The sequence below is a fragment of the Excalfactoria chinensis genome, chromosome 14 (genome assembly GCF_039878825.1).
Source record: "Excalfactoria chinensis isolate bCotChi1 chromosome 14, bCotChi1.hap2, whole genome shotgun sequence".
NCBI classification, from domain to species: domain Eukaryota; kingdom Metazoa; phylum Chordata; class Aves; order Galliformes; family Phasianidae; genus Excalfactoria; species Excalfactoria chinensis.
The window spans coordinates 11730807-11749906 of NC_092838.1; the positions used below are offsets into that span (position 1 = coordinate 11730807).

At 47.8% G+C, this 19100-nt stretch overlaps 1 protein-coding gene across 1 annotated transcript in view; it reads right to left on the minus strand.

The window, feature by feature from the left end:
- Positions 1-13884, minus strand: part of FAM20C (FAM20C golgi associated secretory pathway kinase) — a 53746-nt gene extending 39862 nt beyond the window's left edge. The window contains exons 1-3 of the mRNA XM_072349486.1: positions 13235-13884; positions 11502-11674; positions 2787-2865 (exon numbers count right to left, since the gene is read on the minus strand). Of these exons, the coding sequence (XP_072205587.1) occupies positions 2787-2865; positions 11502-11674; positions 13235-13752 (770 nt within the window). The 5' untranslated portion in view covers positions 13753-13884. The remainder of the gene's footprint in view (positions 1-2786; positions 2866-11501; positions 11675-13234) is intronic.
- Positions 13885-19100: the final 5216 nt, after the last annotated feature.

A 19100-nucleotide genomic window follows, 5' to 3' on the forward strand; every position in this document is an offset into this window, starting at 1 on the left:
CCCACCCCTGAATGTTACCCTCTGTGGACCTCACGCCATTCAGCTATCAGAACTCCAGATTCTAGACAGGGTGAGAAATGCAGGATTATCAACTTTCCTTGTGACCAAGCTTGAAATACTACTGATGCCAATCCTGTCCTCTGAAAATCAGTAATGCAGTTCAGTTCAGTATGGATGTAACCCCTACTGCCTCCTCCAGCACTGAGGGGATGAACTCAAGCTCCGGTTTCTCATTTGCAGCTGGGCACTTCATGCTATTTAACAAGTGTATTACCTGGGATTTGTGAAGGTTGCTTGTTTGAAGGGCCGTATCAGCTCCAGAGAGAGAAAAACATAATTTCTGCTACTATGAAAAGCCACGGAGCTGACAGCACAGTGACCATCCACTGACCAACTGATCTCAGAAGTAATCACTAAGATGAGGTTTCATGCTTCTCTAATTAACTTATTCTTTGTTAATGCCCTTTACACCATCAGTGCTGTGACAAGAGTATATTTAGGAGACGTATGGCTCTGATTTGTGAGTTTCCTCTGGTGTTCTGCACTGGGAAGGCCCAGATAGCTGTGTGAAGCCTGAATCAGTGGGGTACCCTGCAGAACAGAGGGAGCACCAGAAACAGTCTGTGTGCTCAGTAAGGTCCTACAAGAAGTCTCATTTCTTTAAAAGACGGACTTTGTTTGCTCCCTTGTTTTCAGTTCCAGGCTGCTTATTTCCATATCAAGAAATGATGCTACAAACATTTCTGTAAGTTGGTGAAAGAGGCCAATGGGACCAGATGCCAAAGAAGCTCAGAAGATTTACACTAGGCGAGCATCTGGCTCCCTGCTCGCCGTTACCAGAATGAAGACAAATGCTTGCAAATATCCTTATTCAAAATCACTAATGTGCTTGGCAATGATCAACACAAAGCAGCATTGCTGCTGTAAGGTGTGGTGCCTGGGAACACAGATGCTGAATGTTCTAAAGCTGCTTTTTCCAGATGTGTATTTAATCCAAAGATCAGGGAGAAAATAAGATGTTGCTGCCCTTCGCATTAAGCAAAGGGAATGATTAAGACATCATCATCTTTTGTTGTCGTACTGGTGGATGGTAGTAATTGCTTCTGTACAGGAAAGTGGCTATACATCTACTGTCATCCATCATCTTGCCAAGGCAGGGTAGAAGCAGTAAACTTTTGATTTAACCTCATTAGCATTCCCAGAATTACAATGTTATACCAAAGACAGAGATTGAAATTATCTGCATCTCAGCAAATGGAGAAGAAACAAATCACACGCTACGTAAAATCCAACCGCACAACTGTGATTCTTCCCTGTTCTTAAAGGCTCCCTAGATGTGATGTGCCCAGTTCTTAGTTTGCCATGAAGGATGGGAAACAAATAGGAATTGTGTTTAAATGCACCAAACTTGCAGATGTAGGGGTTGGACTCATGGACTGATGCTCTGATGATCTAACGATTCAGAGCAGAGGCAGAGAGGGAAAGGGAAGATGCTGGAGTAGATGCTCTCTGATGGCACTTTCCCTCTGACCTGATATCTCTGATTCCTCTGAACTCTTCCCAGGAATTATGGACCCACCAGAAACATGGAGAAATTTGTGTGTAACGAGAGAAATAACATGGAGGCGTCTTGTTTTTGCACAATATCTTTGTGCCTGGAAACTCAACAGATTTCCACATAAACCCCAGGATAAACGCACACAAGGTGAGCTCCTGCTCAGGCTTGAGTCAAAGGAAGCAGGAACCAATTATTTGTCCCTTCTGGCAGTCAAATAAGATCAAATAAAGTCTGCACTTGTCTGAGGTCAGTCTGCAGCAAGATCTGTAGTAAAACTGACAATTTATCTCAGGCCCCAGCCAGCAGCTTGCCCCACGAGCTGCGTTCCCCACTAGAGCCATAATACAATGCCAGTATGTATTTCAAACCACTCATTCTGAGTTACTTTACTCTTTTATGGGCCATCCTAGAGATAATTAATGTATCTTCTCCACGTTGGGAACAAAAGAAGGAAATGAATTTATTATTCCAGTGGTACCCTTGACACAGATATTGAGTAGCTTCATTAAACATTTTGCAATACCCAGAGTCTTTGCTAAACCATCTACAACAAGCACAGTCATCCTCCTTATTACAACACAAACACAGAGGTCAGGTGTTGGAACTCTTTAACATCTCTTTTATGTCTGAATAACCTCTCTGATCTCAGTGGGATCTGGACAGCTTGATGCAGGTGCAAACCATCACTGCCTCATCCCAGTCCTTCCCCTTGTCTCCAGGTCCATTACCTTGCAGCACCACTCTCAAATGAACACATTTCACAGTCAGCATCACCACAACCAAATGACTAATGCAGCTCTTCAATACAAACAACCAGTGGATTAAATTGTAATTTATCAGACAAATACTATTCAGGTCTTCCCAAAACTGTTTTGAGCCATCTCCCACATGTGATCATATTCCAGAGGAGAACTGACATTAGATAAAGCTCAAGCCTATGGAATACATTTACATACAAAACAAATGCTGAAAACACCCTGTATTTATAATGGGAGATTACACAGAGATCAGAGTGCATAACACTCCTGAGAAGACTAAAATGCATCTGAAATGTAACTTCCAAAGCCCAGTCCAACAGAGCAAGGTTTCCATATACCCTACAGCCCTACATTGAGCAGCCAGCCTAGCCAATCAGCCACACCAACCTCGAGCAATACCAGAGCAATCTTTTAATGGCTTTGAAAGAGGCAACAGGCTATACAACACAGCCAGACATCGTTTCACTTACTTCATTGGTTTGAACAATGCTTGTCCATAATTCTGGAACGTCATGATCAGCTTCAGTTGGGTGCCTCCTGACTTCATTGCTGTGGGAAAAAGCAAAACCCCTTTAAAATGCTACATATGGATCTACTTACATTCAGCTTCCTTGAAATGAAAGCACGTATCTTTGCTCTGTACCAAATGCAGCACTGCGGCATCTGAGCACCAAGCAGGGCAGTCCTAACTGGATAACAGATTATCCAGTGGGTGCAGAGAACAGGGGAGAGTATATTTGTGCTACTGGCCAGCACTAAAAATGGATCATACTCCCTGACACATCTTTGTCCTCTTCGGTTGGTCATGGGTAGATCCATGGTGGTCCCTACAAGCACCCTGACTGGGGAGCAGGTATAGGAACAGCTCACTGGAGTCCTGCTTTCTCCATCTTCAACTACTTTGGGACTTCCTGCTAACAAGAGGTATGCAATGGGAGGCAGATAGAATGGTTTCAAATCCAGCTGTAGCTGGGATTACAGTCCAGTGCACAGCAGACATCTCCTTAATTAAAAGTATGAGCAGATACTAGAGCAGCCTCTGATCTCTGCTGTGATTTTAATCATTGCTGCTGAGCAGTGTGTAAATCCATCTCCTCTCTCCAATGGAGATTTATCCAAAACCATCCACTAACTTTCAGGGGACCCCACGGTGGTTGCAGAGGACAGCAGAGGTGTGCAGAGGCCCTTTGGCTGTGTGGGGAAGGCAGCGGGGATGTGGGGTGGCAGGGGCTGCAGTCCATCCCATGCACCTGGGGCCGACTGCTCAGACACTGAATTCACATCCCAGCTGGGAGCTAATGGGAATTTAAGACTGACATTCATTCATACCAATCTGCACAATGTGAACAATATCGTGTTAACAGCCAGATTACAGTGTTTTTAAAGTCAGAGCCTTTTTTATTTTAATGTAACAGTTCCTAAAATGCATGCTACTTGATGATGAGGTTACTGGAAAAGGTAAATATATACTTTGGCAAACCAGCTGCTTATTCACCGTCTCAATCAAAACTGCTCTGAATAAATGAAATGACCCATACCCTAACTCTTTAACTCACTTCTTGTTTGGGAGAGCCATGACAGCCCTATCTGTGGGGATGAGTCAGTCCTTTCAAAACGCTTCCCACAAACGATCACATCATCCATCCCTTTCTTTGCTGTTCTGAAAAAACCTGTGTCGACTGGAGAATGAGATGAAAGTCAAGTTACCTCCCTCTGTCAGTTTTGGTGTTGAGCCACCCTTATTCAGCCTATATAACCCGTACCTTCTCTTTCTCTAAGCAATGCCACTAGCTGTAAAGCCTTTTTAATTACTCCTCTCCATACCATATTACTGGTAGGTCGACAGCTCTCTTTCAGCCTGTGTAATCCACGTTTTTGCAACAGAATGCTATGTAAATCTGGTCAGTGTGATTACACTTCCCTTAGAACAAAATCCCTTCTGCCTTGCTGTTTTGCTGACCCCTGCCTTCTCTTGCATTACCAGTTGATCCCAAAGGAACAAATAAATAATTAGTAATTAAAGGGCATTAAATAACTTGCACTGAACAGGTAAAGCGGAAGTATGTGGTTTGCATGTGCCAAACTGTCTCTCTTGTGCAGAGCACGTCAGTTGATCTGCACCTGAGGGAAGGATATAGGCATTTTTTTCTACCAAGCCTAGAGCCTGGAGGCAACGAAGATCAGCAAACATCCATCCCAAAGCAGACACGTGCTGCCCCAGGAACATCACAGCCCAGCCATGCACTCTGGAAACATTTCGGCTTGGTTTGGACAGCAGGCAGGCAGCTGGAGCTGCCCTTGCCTCATGCCTACAAAGATCCACACAGACCCACTGCTGTTCCATGAACATCCCTGCCCAGCTGCTGCCAAACGAGCAGAGTCTGCCTGCCTTTTTAAGGCACAACCTGTAATTGCAACCCTATTCATGTGGGAAGTCTTCAGTTAGGTCAGTAATGTGTCTTGAGCCCAAAGGGCAGAACTTTGTCCTTTCTGTCAGGTATAATCCTCCCCAGATCACCAATCTCAGTACAGCTGCTTGCAAACTGATCACAACAAATGAAGACTGCACGGTTTTTCTTTCAAATTTACATAATGTATGCTTTTTGGTTGAATTATGAATAGCTCAGGGCTTAGACCCTGGCTCCCTCTCCTCCCTGAGCCATATAAGTCCAAAATATAGCAAATATCCTGTAAGCTCATCAGAGAAGTGGGAAGGACAGAGCCTATTTTGAGGTACAGCTGGGAAGCCAAGGCTTTAGGAAACCACAGAAATGCAAAGAAGAAAAAAGGATGTTCCAGCATGCCTATTTCTAAGCACAAAGCATCAGATGCATTAAGCTGACTGGTTTCTCAGCAAATTGAAGCCACTCGACAGATAATGATTTTGTTAGCAGCTGAACTCAACAGAGAGTGTGTCATCACTGAGAAGGGGAATGTATGAAGAAGATTAACAATTCAGCATAATTCTTCCATGAGACACAGAGGCTTGGTTTCCTGTCAGAAAGAATTGAGCTGAAGTAAGACAAAAGCATCTCTCGGCCTTTTTAGATCCATCTTATTGTATTGTCTTAATTGGCTGCAATAGTAGCCTCAGCCCAACAGAAGTTTGGCTGGGATGCTGTCCCACTGCTGCTGCCAGGAGAAAACTACGGGCCCTTCCAAAACAGAGGGTGACGTTGACGGGAATAGCGTTGCATGGGGCCTTGTAACAAAGTATGCTGGCAGTCATCGGCACTGTGGCCAACGTCATATGAGCTCCATGTTGGCTTCCCTCCACGTTCTTCAGGCTCCCAGACATTCCCACTTCAGCTAGTCACTGGACAGGCCAGAGGAGATTCATATGCAGCAAGTCCAACATCTAATGTTCCCTCCCTAAAGCGAGAGAAACACGTGGTGCTGAGCCCAGACTATCCTGCTGAACTCAATAAGATCCTCAATGCAACTTTAAATTAAATAGAATGGGGAGCAGAGCCTGAGGAAGGTGCCCAAATCATGGGGGTGGCAATTGGAGAAGAGCAGGTCTCACTGGAGGTAACTCACTAGAACTTCCAGGCTTGATTACATTCCTTGACCCTTACTGTTACTGTAGAGTACTGGCTTCCCTCTCCTTTTCTGAGCTGTATTTCTTTCCTGCTCAAACCTCAGTTAAATACATCCCTTTGGTCACCCCAGGCAAACAGCAATAGCCACATCACCTTCCAGGAACTTATCCTGGACAAACACTGTTGGCTTATCTGCAGACGTCCTTGTGCTGTCACTTACTGCCCATAAGAATGATTATGAAGAATCTATAATTCCCTGGAGCAGAATACACCATTTTACAAGAAACTGGAAGATGCTACGCCATCGCAATCTGTCTTGTCTATGATCAGTGAGCTTATATAATTTGTAAGAGGTCTCACAATGTCATGCTGTTCTGATTCCAAAGGGAGCCTCTAGTCAAACTCTGATTTCATGTTTGTTTGTTTTTAAGGTTTCTGAAGATACTGTAACAACGAGAGCAGCTCTGGAAAAGGAATATCTCAAATTCCCTCTTCTACAGCACCTGAACATTCCGGCACAGTGTTCAAACCAAATCCCAATAGAATCATTGCTATTTTACCTCCAAGCAATTCAAAATCTTTCTTTTCCCCCAAAGTAGAAAGAAAGGGAATGCAGCATTAAACTTTCCTCTTACCCCGGGGCAAGATCTTTTGGGAGCGATAAGAAATCTTCCTAATTTTAGGAGGCTTTGCAAAAAATCCCCTGAGATATCCTCCTCCTGGAGGGTCCGAGGGATTAGAAACCAAAGACCAGTAAAATCAGACAGATTCTTTCTGTTTTCTCTGATGGACTTTTGAATCATGCCTCTAAAAATGCCTTCAGAGTTTTCTGACATAGCCACACGTCGCGTCTGCTACTTCTTCCATCCTGTCCCCTCCTTCTCTTCCTGAAAACTCATCAGTACAAGACATCCCAGTGAATACCCCTCCCAATCCACAGATACCATCAGTATAAAAGATGCACTACCCTTTATCTTTCAAGCCTGTTTTTATACCTGTATGCTACGTGGTTTCTGTCTCCCTCTTCTAAATCATCTAGTACAGACTCAGTAGAAATCCAGTGATGCCCATTGTGATTTGACCCAAAAGGACTTGGAATTTATCTGCCTTTCCAGCTCGGTTTTGCTGCATGATAACTCTGGCATATATGGTCTTCTGATAGAAAGTGAGAGTTCCAAAAGGACCTTTGAGCACTTTGTTTTGGTTATTTATGCAATGCTAATGACTGAGCAACAAGATCCAGTCAAAGCCTGGGATGTGCAAACAGCTGAAATAGATGTCCAGATCCATTCAGATCCTATTGTATAGGTCAAGCTTAAATCTAGAATGAGAGTGCTGACTGATTCAGTGGGAGGTGTCCCTGCCTATAGCAGGAGGTTGGAACAAGATGATCTTAAAGGTCCCTTCGAACCCAAACCATTCTGTGATTCTATGACTCTACGACTGGCTTTAACAAGCAATACTCTGCCCTGGGCTAAAGACATGGCCCCAGACAAGCTGTAAAGAATAGATTTCAAGTTCAAACTATCATCATCTCTTAATTTGTTCTGGCTCAGCCAATCCTGCTAACTTGTTTTTAATGACCTTTCTAGCTTTAGTCGAGATAGTAAAGAATTCTGATAGGCAAGAGATCTGTGAAACCATTCAGCGGCTTTGTTGTACACTTTAAGTCCTCTCTTTTCATCTGGAATTGTACACTTAATCAATCTGTTGACTCTTGGCTGATTCGCTGTTTCCTTATACAGTAAATCAATGGTGCTACACTGCATTACGTTTTCAGCAGCACTTTTCCCTTTCCTTTGATGAGATTTTTATAATTCCCTTCAGCACTAGAATTTAAGTTTAATATTTATTGTCTACCTCCCTCTTTCTTTTCTTATTCCTATGTTGAAGCAGAGTCCACCTTGCCTAACTGCAGCATTCCTTCACTGCATGAGTAATCTCATGCGCTTACTTCCTAATTACTGTCTGTACAAACCAAAGGCACTGCAGGTTCAGAAATGAACTCAATCAGGTATGTTTCCAAATCTTTCCAGCCAGACAACTAAAGAAGAACCCAAACCTCAAACCCAACTCACTCAACCCATCGATCACCAAAGCCTGTTCTGCTCAACCACAGTCCCTCAGCACAGAGACAGGAACACGTGAGAGATGAAGATCTACAATGCACCATGCCATATTTGTTGTTAAACTGCTGACAGCACTGTGCAATTATGCACAGACGTTTTGTAAATACGCAAGAAAACAGCCTACCATGGTTATTGATGCATGCAATAAACAGTTCTGAAAGGCAAAGGAAGCGTGCAGTTGCCTGTGCGTGTGCTTCCTCTGCAAACTAGAAGTCGGTGCCCAATGGAAAACAATTCTCTCCAGGCTCCTATTTATGGCAGGGGGAAATTTTCACTGAATTAAATCAAATTAAGAGCTATCCCTTTATGCTGCTCAGAATGAATAGGAGCTACGTCTATTGATGCAGGGCACAGAACACATCCTCAGCTTCAAAGCTCTGAGTAACCTTGTCCTTTTCAAGGCCAGCTCTAGGTGTCACTGTGGGAGCTGAATGTGACGCTCCTTCCCATCCATGCTTTTGTTCCGTTTAAACTTTAACATCAAGAAAATGTCACCTTGGTGCTCCCTGCTCTTGGGAATTGCTTCTGTCACCGTTTTCATTTTAAAACAACGCTGCACATTACGGAGCCGTGTGAGCAGTGCTGATAGATGGCGTAGGATCAATCCGGTCACCACTCTCCTCCATAAATAATGCAAAGGGAGCAGGGAAAGAGCGGAGCGGCGAAGAAAGCTGTTTAGCCGCAGTTTGGATCTAATTACTGAAGGTATCAAAAACCCACACGGCAAATCACCTAATTCCATTAGAGCCACAGCAAATCTGAACGCCGGGAAAAGACTGGATAGAGCAATATCCCATTTCATCTAATGCATGTAAGCCTGCGTATTTAATTGTCCTGCTTACAAAAAGGAGCCTGAAGATTGGATGCCACGAAGAGTCCCATTTATTTTTACTTCTAACCTAGAATCTGTGCTGCTGCCTTGAAGAAAAAAACAAATAGAGAGCAAAGAGGATAAAGAAAAATGCAGCCCAATTGGAAAATCTGCAGGACTGTAAAAGTCCTATAAATGTCCTTTGGTCAAATATATGACTCTTTATTAATCAGCTTACATGTTTTTGAATCCCTGCTGTGGCTCTGCAGTAAAGCTGAAAAATGGCAGATGTTATTTTAAAACATATTTTTAAACATCCAAAGAATTTGCGAAGGGAAATAAAAGATGGATTAAAAGAAGCATATTAGCAAGACGCTCTTCTTGCTTTGCAATCCGACCGAGAGCCCCTGAAGCCCCACAGAGGCTGTGGAAGCACCCAGCTACATTCCTATCCGTCTTCTTGACCCAGGCAGAAGTTTCCTTCCACCTCCCTGCTCCATGTTATGCTGGGATTGCTGCCCAGTTCCCACAGTGACTGATACCTCTATTAAACGCACTTCATATTTCAGCTTATGGAAATAATACCGAATCGTTGATAGAAAGCACAGTTCTGTGCTTTCATGTTGGGGCATAAGAGGCCCTGACTTGTTTAAACATTAGCAAAGAGACAGTCCCATAGGAAACGGCTGTTAATCATCAGCCCTCCTCTGCAGGCTCTGGCCTTTTCTCCACATTGATCTCAAAGCTCTATCAAAACCATAATTAATGAAAACCTCATGACACATCTATACGATGCATTGGTGAAATTGTGGCCTCAGGGAAGCCAATGACAAAACTTCCACTTACGTCACTACTGTCAGGACTTCACTCTTTTTATTGTAACAACACTGCTGCTAGGTTAACTGAAGCATAGAGAGGTTAAGCAACATGCCCAGAAGCTCAAACTGAGCAAAGAGTAACCTATTATTTCTCTTTCCCATCTCCCTTCTTGAGCATCCCTACATCAACCTTAACCATCTCACTGCTCCATCGGCAGCCATGCAGTCCGAACCATGGCTGGGCCTGATGTGTTCTGTGTGAACCTCAGCAGCTGAGCCAGAGGGCAGTTTGGCTTAGCATCCCCCCTGCAAGAACCCGGGCACAACCTGCTCACTGCTCAGGGCTCTGCAAGGGGGGCAGGGAAGGGCAGAACACCTTTTTCTCTCCCAAAGGATGTGCTAACAGAGCATTGCTAATGCTGAAAAAAGCTGGCTCGGACCCTGCTCACACATCACTGCTACTGCAGGAATTGCTATGTGCATGCGGGGCAAAGCACTGGCACTGTGCTGCTGCCTGCAGTGCCATTTCTGAGCCAGAAATGGGAAAACACACAGCTTAGCCATCGCACCTGTGCTCCCAATCCAGAGCTGTAGGGATGGAGAACCCAACACTTGTTAATAAACAAGCTGTGTTTGTCCTCTTTCTCAAGCCCAGCTGTCCCCCAGACCCTGTCCTCCCACCTGCAGGGCAGCAGCTGGGCACCATGCACTGCAGCAGCAGGTTTCCACCCCACAGAGCTCAGAGCAGACCTGCCAGTCTTGCACACATCCATGTTTGCACCTGATGGTCTCAGTGGTCTTTGCCAACCTTTCCAATCCTATAACTGAATGTGCAGCCCCCCCAGGGCATCCTGTCTTTCCCCCATCCCGGCTGATCTGTGCTCAGCGCACTCCTGATGACCAAGGAGCTCCCTTAGTTCTGTTCAGCAGCTGCTGGGATTCACGTGATGGAAATGTCCACCATAGGCCTACGGGTGCTATTCTTGCAGGGACCATTTCCTGCTGAAGACAGGGGAATTTTTGCCTTGCAGGGTTAAAGACCTGGTGACCTCATCCCGCGGTGGCTCCCTGCAATCAGCACTTTTACAGAGCTGCTATTTCATGCCCCTGAAACAGACTTAGCAGCTCTGTGGTCAGCACAAGGCACTCCATTTTCTTGGAGGCCGGTGGTTGTGCAGCTCTACGCTGCAGCCCACGGGCTGTGCTTGTTTAGCAGTGCAGGGCTTTCATTCAGGCTGCGGGTTTTTTTCACTCCCTGTGCAGCTCCGTAGCTAAATTCGAAGAGACACACGCTGTCATTAAACAGCCCCAGAGAAAAAATAAAACAACAACAACAAACTCTGTCACCTTGTTTAACCGGAGCCAAAGGCTGACAGGGGCACATCCCTGTCGTGGGTTTCCAAGTGGAACAAGCAGAGCTAAGCTGTGCCCAGGGGGATGCAGCCCCTCTGAGCCCCCATGCCCGATGCTCCTTGCATGGCTGCAGGGCTGTGGCTCATTGCTGCTCTCCTTCCTCCAGATTCAGTCCTAAATAATGGCCAGCAAGCAGCAGCCGCTTTGCTCAGGCAGGATGCTATCTGCTTTTGGCTGTGATTTTTTCATTAACCTTTTCTTCCTTTTTTTTTCTTTAAATAGGGTGCTTTCAACCTGATAACCAGAGGACATCAGAAATGAATGAGGGCTTGCCTTCCTGGCAGACTTTTCAATTATTCAGGTGATACAGAGCTGGCAATATCTCCTTCTGTTTAACAAGGAAAATGAGCACAGAAGTCAGGAAGCAACGTTGTAGGCACAGAGAGAAGTCGTGCAAAACAGCCATTAATATTCAAACAGAGATGTGAACGACAAGCAAATAGCCATAAAAACCATTAATGCCCAAACATACCAACACTGGTGATCTTCTGGGAGACCAGGTCTTGTAGTAAAGCCTCAATTGCAGGGTTATGTCTGGAATACAGCTCGTACCGATTGATGCCAATGTGGAATTTTAACCAGTTTGGGTAGGAGTCTATGGAGGTTTCTCCAGTTGGCAAAAACTCTTCGTTCTCTTCATTATGCCTACCACCAAAAAACAAACAAGGGAAAGGGGAGGAAAAAAAAGCAATACCATAAATGAGGAGAAAGAAATATTGTTACAGATTGTAGCAGGCACCAAGAAATGGGGCTGGGGAGGGCCATGCAGGTGGGGGAAGCCAGATTGGCACCTCCACTCTTCATGCCTTATTTGAAGCCCATGAAAGTCAGGAGCTAAACTGACAGTGACATAACCAGGAACTCACAGAGGCCCTTATACAGCTGAAATGTGGAGCTGCAGGGTTGACATTGTGTGTAGACTGCATCATGTTGCAAACATCTCTTACAAGTTGGACCCAAAGAAAAGCATCGTCCTCAAGTTTTATTTAGCAGAGCTGGGGCTGGAAGTCAGTGCAGCAGAAAGCTGACCTGTCGGACTCAATGTTCTCCCTCCTTCCTTTTAATCAGGGAGAATAAGAAGAAACCCGCTCAGCTGAACCTGCTGCTAAAGAGTAACTCGGGGTGGGTCGCCCCTTCCTTGGCAGCACCATATTGATATGGAAAAGGACTGTGAGAACGACACCTGAGTGCTACATTCCATGTTTGCTCAGGGAACTTGGGGGGAAAACACTCAGCAGCAGCTGTGTTGCAGCCATCAGGGACAGCTTCGCCCTCCACCTATGTGACACAGCCACATTTCTCCCACCCAAAAGCCTCCCATGCTTTTAGCCATCATTCCATGTTCTGACATTGGACTTTTTTTCTCAAGGAAACCAGAACTTTGTCAGTTATTTCCCTTCACAGCCGCTTCTGTTAAGCAGAAGGGCCTGGACCACTGACACATGCAGGAGGTAGAAATCAGAGATATCCATCCTCTCCCTCTGAATGTTCGGATCCCATTGGCAGCTCCGCAGCTTCACAGAGCTTTTGCTTGGTACAATGCAGCTGTTTAAACACTACAATGTCAGCGTGTTTGGAAGAGGGTGCTGTTGGATTAGACAAGCCTTTGGATTTCTCACTCATTGAGATTTCCCAGCGTTTCCCACCAGCCAACAAACCATTCGCAGAGGCAATGGAGCTCTCTGAAGGCTGGAGGGCTACGGAGGTGCCAGGACACCAGGAATTAATTGAGGATGAAAACTGGAGAACCGATCAAAGCCCAAAGGCAGAACTTTGTGACATTAGACCTCACTTTAGAGAAAAGTGAGGCTGTTGGTGGTGGGACGGACTGCTCAGCCCCTGCAAATGAGAAGGTGCAGGGCAAGGGGGTTGTGCTGTGCCTGAGCCCGGCCTCGCACTGCTTTTCGGCTAGCATCTGCCTCTGACTGCAGCTGCAAGCAGCATCCTGGGGACCCTCTGCTCCCGGCACTGCCGCGTTACGTCCCGTATTTCGGGGCAAATTTGGAAGGAAAACAACGGCTGCGCCTGCAGACGGTTTCGCTCCCTTTCTCATACCCCTCGAGCCCGAATCCCTCCCTTTCACCCCGAGCCGTGACACCAATTCTTCGGGAACAGCCCCGGAAAAAGGCAGCGCCGCAGGGCAGCACCGCGCCGCGTTCCGCCCCGACCCCGCGCCCCCTCCTCCCCCCGCTCCCCGATCCTCACCACTCGCTCTGCTCGGCCGCCCGCGGGTTGAACCTGATGTCGCTGTTGACATTGAAGAGGAGGTCGCCGTCGGCCAGCGGGGGCAGGGCGGCGCGGTACAGCGGGTGCTGGAAGAGGGCGGCCAGCGGCGCGGCTTGGGCGGGGGGCGGCGGGCGCGGGGCTCCGGGCGCGATGAGCCGCCGAGGCCGCCCCGCCGCCCCCCCGTCCCCGCCCGCCGCCGCCGCCGCCGCGTCCCCTCCGCCGCCCGCCGCCCGCTCCGCCGCCTCCCGCGATTGCGAGGAGAGGTTGGAGGCCGGCTCGGCGCTGAAGTCCTGCAGGATCCGCAGCGTGTGTTTGCTGGGCCAGCGCGGGGCGGCGCGGGGCGGCGCGGCAGGCGGAGGGCAGGAGCAGCCCGGGCGGCCCTCGGCCCCGCGGCGCTCCAGGCGAGGCAGCAGGTCGATCATGATGTGCATGGTGCAGGCGACGAGGAACACCATGAGGATCAGCACCCGGAACTTGCGGACCAGGAGCATTTTCATGGCCGGGAGCGGCTGATGAATTAGCGGGGGAGGGAGGGAGGGGAGGCGGCGGGGTCGGCCGGCAGCGGGCGCGGGTCTTCCGCCCCCCCCGGGGCTCCGGTGCTCTCCTGGCGGGTCGAGCAGCGAGCGATCAAGTCAATAAAGTTATCTCCATAGGCGCCGCGACAGAAAGAGGCTAAAAGCGATAGGTCCTCATTTCTCAGTATCATCAAGAACTTGGGAGGGGGGAGGGCGGGGGGGGAAGGAAATCGGGGAAAAAAAATAATAATAATCGGAAAAAAAAAAAAAAAAGGAGCCTTTAAAATCGGTAGGAAAACAAAGGCAGCGGCACTGCGATATCTAGAGCCATCTGTTCGCGGTTTCTCTCGCTTTTTTATTACGGGGATCACAACAAATAGGGAGAGCTGGTTCTGGAGGAGAAACCGGCGTCTGGTGCTGGCTCCGATTAAATCATAATCGTTCAAAAAATGACGGGGAGGAGGAGAGGGAGAAGAATATTAAGAAAACCTGTACGGAAAGGCGACAGAAGGAAAAAAAACATCCATAACGTTTGGCAGTGCAGGAAACGCTGACTCCTTCCTTTGAATGTGCCCAGTGATGCAGCAGAAGCGCTCTCCGCTCGCTCCCTCTCTTCTGTGAGACTGCTTAAGAACATTGGCTGCAAAATCATTTTCTCCGAGCGGTTCCAGTTCCTTTATCCATCGCTTTGTCCGCCGCTCGGGAGAGATGAGCGCTCAGCTGAGATCCAGCCGGTGTGGCTGCTGTATCCGAACTGGGCTTTGCCTTTGGCGTGGGTTGGGTTTTTTTGGCTGCAAAACTGTCGGATGGCACAACTGCAACATAAAGGTTAAATATGGCACAGGGAAAGAAAGAAAATCGAGGAGGGGGGGGAGGGGAGGGGAAGGATTAGAGGAAAGAAACTAATAGAATTCGGTAGCGTTTCTATATAGCAAAGAGGTCCCGTCTTTGATCTCTGCTGGGTCCTACAGATCTGCCTTTAGAGAAAGGAAGAGAGGAAGGGAGGGGGGAAGAGGAGGGGAGAGGGGGAGAGCTGCTTGGCAGGTGCAGAGTGAAAACCTCTTTCAGCCACACTGGGTTCTGGAGACGGGTTGGACGGGTAGCTCTGCAGCTCCAGCTTCCAGTGGGTGTGTTAAATATTATGAGCGAGCCATGATTCCTGCCTTCCTCACGTCACAGTTAGGAGATTGGCTAAATAAACGCTACAGTGATAGTAACAGGAAAACCTCAACCAAAAGTGTTTTTTTTTTCTCCTCCTCTCCTCCCTCCTTCCCACCCCCACCCCCGCCCCCACCCCCCCTTCATTCTATTGCAGCTCCAACCGGAGCAAGGAGAGGGCGTCTGTTCCACGAAGGTTTGCAAAATAAAATTTAAAGAAGAAGAAGATAATAACCGAGCGGTGACGGAGAGGGGAATCTGCAATAACGTTGCAAAGTGTTGCACGCGTTGCGGGCCGTGCTGGGAGCGGCGGTTCTGCTCCGTCATTGCCGGGGTTGCAGGGTGGGCACGCGCGGCTCTCCTCGTGCTCAGCCCAGAGCCGCAGCAAGGGCAGAACGCCGTGCGCTGCTTCCTTCGGCCGAGCGGTGTTTATTTTGTAATCCCACATCCCGTGGGTTGTGATAATCCCGAGGTAATCCGCGCTCTCTGCCTGCTGGTGACCACAGGGCAGCGCCCCGAGGGTGGTGGGAGTGGGTGCTGGAGGAGGGGATGGGTTACTGCGGTCGTGCTGGGGTGGTGAGGTGCGCTCAGGTCTGCTAGTGGCACGAGGCTCCTGTGCTCGTTAGCGAGGCTCAATAAGCTTTAAGTGGGGATGCAGCAGGAAAGATAAAGGTATGTGCTTCTGTCCAGCCACTACCACCTTTACATGGGATCCGAGAATGGCCTGGGTTGAAAAGGAGCACAGTGCTCGTCTAGTTCCACCCCTCTGCTGTGTGCAGGGTTGGCAACCACCAGCCCAGGCTGCCCAGAGCCACATCCAGCCTGGCCTTGAATGTCTCCAGGAATGGGACATTCGCAGCCTCCATGGGCAACCTGTTCCAGTGCGTCACCACCCTCCGAGTGAAATTCTTTGCATAGGATCCTCTCAAAGCTGATTGGGATGGCCCGTTTTTCTCAGGATTAACCAACATTAAATACTGTTTTCCCCCCTTCAGAAGTGTTTTTTTACCTCAGGATCCATCCAGCACCATTCCCCCACTGGGAGCTTCTGCAGAGCACACTGCACTCCCCTGGAGCACACCCATGTGCTGACAGCAGCATCCTGCTCTGCAGAAGGGAACTCACAGCTTCTCTAAGGGGCATAAGCCAAAAAAAAGCACCAGGAAACAAAAGTTGCACAGGGCCATCATGCTGTGGACTTATGTGTGTCTCTGTGAGGAGCAAGACTTACTTGCTGTCTTGAGGGCCGTTTTGGCACCAAGGTTCAGAGACAGTGCTTTGATTCCCATTAGGTCACCCAGCACCCCTCAGCATGTGTGTGCTTGATGACAGCAGAAATTCTTGTGGAACCAGAAGCAATGTTTCCATCTTTTGTGTTTTCACCAAGGTACACTCAGCTAAAGGGCAGCTCTGAGGACCATCACACACTGTCCTCACATGCTGTTGCCCTCCACTCAATAGCACGCTGGTATAGTTGGCAGAGTAGTTTGGGCCGTAAGTTTACTGCCTTTCCATGCAGCAAACTGAAACCCAACTTATTTTAAACTAAATTAGGAAGTTTGTGCTTTAGCTCCTCCAGGGAGAACACGTTGCTTTGGTTCAACTGAAGAACCTACCTCTGCTGGAAGGAGTGTGATACGTGAGGGGGCTTCTGCAGGAATTATGTGGAGAAGAACATTTCCTTGCCATTTTCTGCCTACCACTGGCTATAGCCTTTCTCCTGCTCAGCTTGGCGTGCTGTCCTTTGGGCTGCCAGCTGGGCTGCATTAGCCATCAAGCCCAGGGAGACACAAGCAGGCAGCTGGGAGCTGTATTACTGTTGTGGTGGAGGAGAGCAGATAGAGGTGGTGCTTCATAGGAGGTGAGTGCAAGTGGTGGTTCAACTGTGTTTGCTTTATTATGATTTTTCTTGGACTTTAAGCAAGTTGCTTTGAACTCTTTGTGACCTACTGTGAGGTAGGAGGGTGCGGTGTGTTATCTGCTTTGGTGTGGCCCAGAAGGACTTATATGACACATGATGTATCTGCAGGGTTCTCATCTTCCCTTCTGGTCTGAAGGAAGGTGGCCTTAGTAGGTACCAGGGAGGTGGGGAAAATACTGGAATGTGTGAAGTTGGAGTTGTTTGAATACATGAAGTATTCTGCAGAATGAAAATGCTGCATTAGGTGTATCATATGCATGTTCAAGAGTTATGTAATGGAAGTGAGATCAGCTTTGGTGGCTAATGCAGAAAATTAAATGCAACTAATTACGTGGCTTTCAAAAGGTGAAATAAAAGCCCAGTATCACGAGCAGGCAAATGAGTCCTTGAAATTGCTTGTTGTTCTCATCAGAATGACCTTTTGTAAATATTGGCTATTAAATTAAGGATGGTTTTATCTAGATCTTATCTTCTTACAGACTGAATCCTGTTCTGGGCTTCTTGGTCCTTTTGGTCCTTTCCAACAGTGCAGATCTGTGTGGGGGTTGGAGGCTGCTTGGTGGATGTATTACTCTCTCTGTAGCTGGTCTCTGTGGATGGCTTTTTCCAGGCCTGGAGATGTGCATAAAGGAGAGCTGCTTAATTCCTTACACTTCTTTAAATTTCTTTGGTGGTTTTCAGAAGAGCTAAATCTTTTTTGCAACATGGGCCCTTCTTTGAGAAACTCTTTTTATAGTGTAGACAACACCCATATGCTAGTCTAGTCAAGGTGTTGAAATGCCAAGCAATGCCAGCTGGAGAATCTCCTCTGAGGATCTGCAATAGAGTTGTGACTCCATTCACCTGCAGCTAATTGCTTCAAGAGATGTTCACCTGTGGTCCTGGCCTTCTTGGGAGCTCTGTGAGGTACTGCACACTGGTTAACATGGGCTGCCTTCCTGGAGTTCCCTATTCCCCTTTCCAGCCCGTGGGTGTTTTTTCCTTATATTTTTCTCAGTGTCTTTCCTGCTTTGGACTTTCCCAGCAGGGATGAGCAGATGCTGTTACCAGAATCACATTTTCCTTTGGTCTTCTGAGTCAATGCAGTGAGAAAAAACTTTAAGGGGAAAAAAAAGCCTTCAGATAATTCTTTGTCTCTTGATTTCTGTATCAACAAATGCTGCTTTTCACAGATGGCCACGCTGATGGGTAAAGATGGGTGGGTCTTTAGGGCAAACACTGGCAGAGGGTGAATGTATGGCTTTGCTTCAGAGTAAAGGGCACTGTGTAATTCCCACTGCTGTATTCCCTGAGCCTTCCACCCTCCATCCTGAAGGATGCTAATGATTGGCATCAGTAGTGTTTCCCATCTCCTGCATGCCTCTGAGCTGTGCTGGTTGGTAATGCAAGAGAGTGAAATCGGGGTGCATCCAGCCTCCTCTCTGCAATGTGGGTTCCATCTTCAGCACATCTCAGGGCAGCAGTAGCTTCCTTGCTTTCTTATTGACTTCCCCCCCCCCCTTAATAAGTGCAGGAATAAAGCCTTGATCTTGTTCTAGGGCCATCAGAACTTTGGTGTGAGAAAAGACACTCTTCTTTCTTCTGTGAGTAGTACTTTAGGAGGGCAGAGCAAGTGGTAATCTTATGTTTGTGTTCCTTTTGGAGGTTCTCCAAGGCTGGTGAGCAGCCTGGAGTTTGGGCCATGCTGTGAACCTGAATATCTGGTGGGGGGGCGGCTGAGGTGACCTGTGACCAAGAAGCCACAGTCTGTGGCTGCACAGAGCTGAAGGGTGAGGCCTGAGTGCAGTCAGGAGCTGGGCTGCAGGTCAGTCCAGATGGGAGACTGGGTAGCACAAGAGAAAAGGAGCAGGCAGGGTTAGGGCAGAGCCAGAGAGGTTGAGGAAACAGGGCTGGGCAGCCCTCCAGGAGCGTCCCATTGCTTGCTGTGAGCAAGTGGTGCAACAGTGCTTTGGTGCTGGAGCCCCAGCAAGGGATGGTTGGACTTGAGCCCTGTCTCTGTGCCTTGGCATCTTCACTCTAACATAAGTGCAGCATAGGGAGGTAACTGGCAATCAAACACTTGCCTTTCCAACTTGGAGCTGCTGGGGAAAACACTGATTTTTGGTAACTGGGGAATGTGAACTAGTGTTGAACCTTGTTCAAATCAACTTTTACCTGCAGAACTGACTGATGTAGAGCCTTAGGGCCTTTCTGACACCGCCTGGTTTGGATAGTTTCAGAAGTTGCTTGCTTACTGTCTTACCTCCTGAGA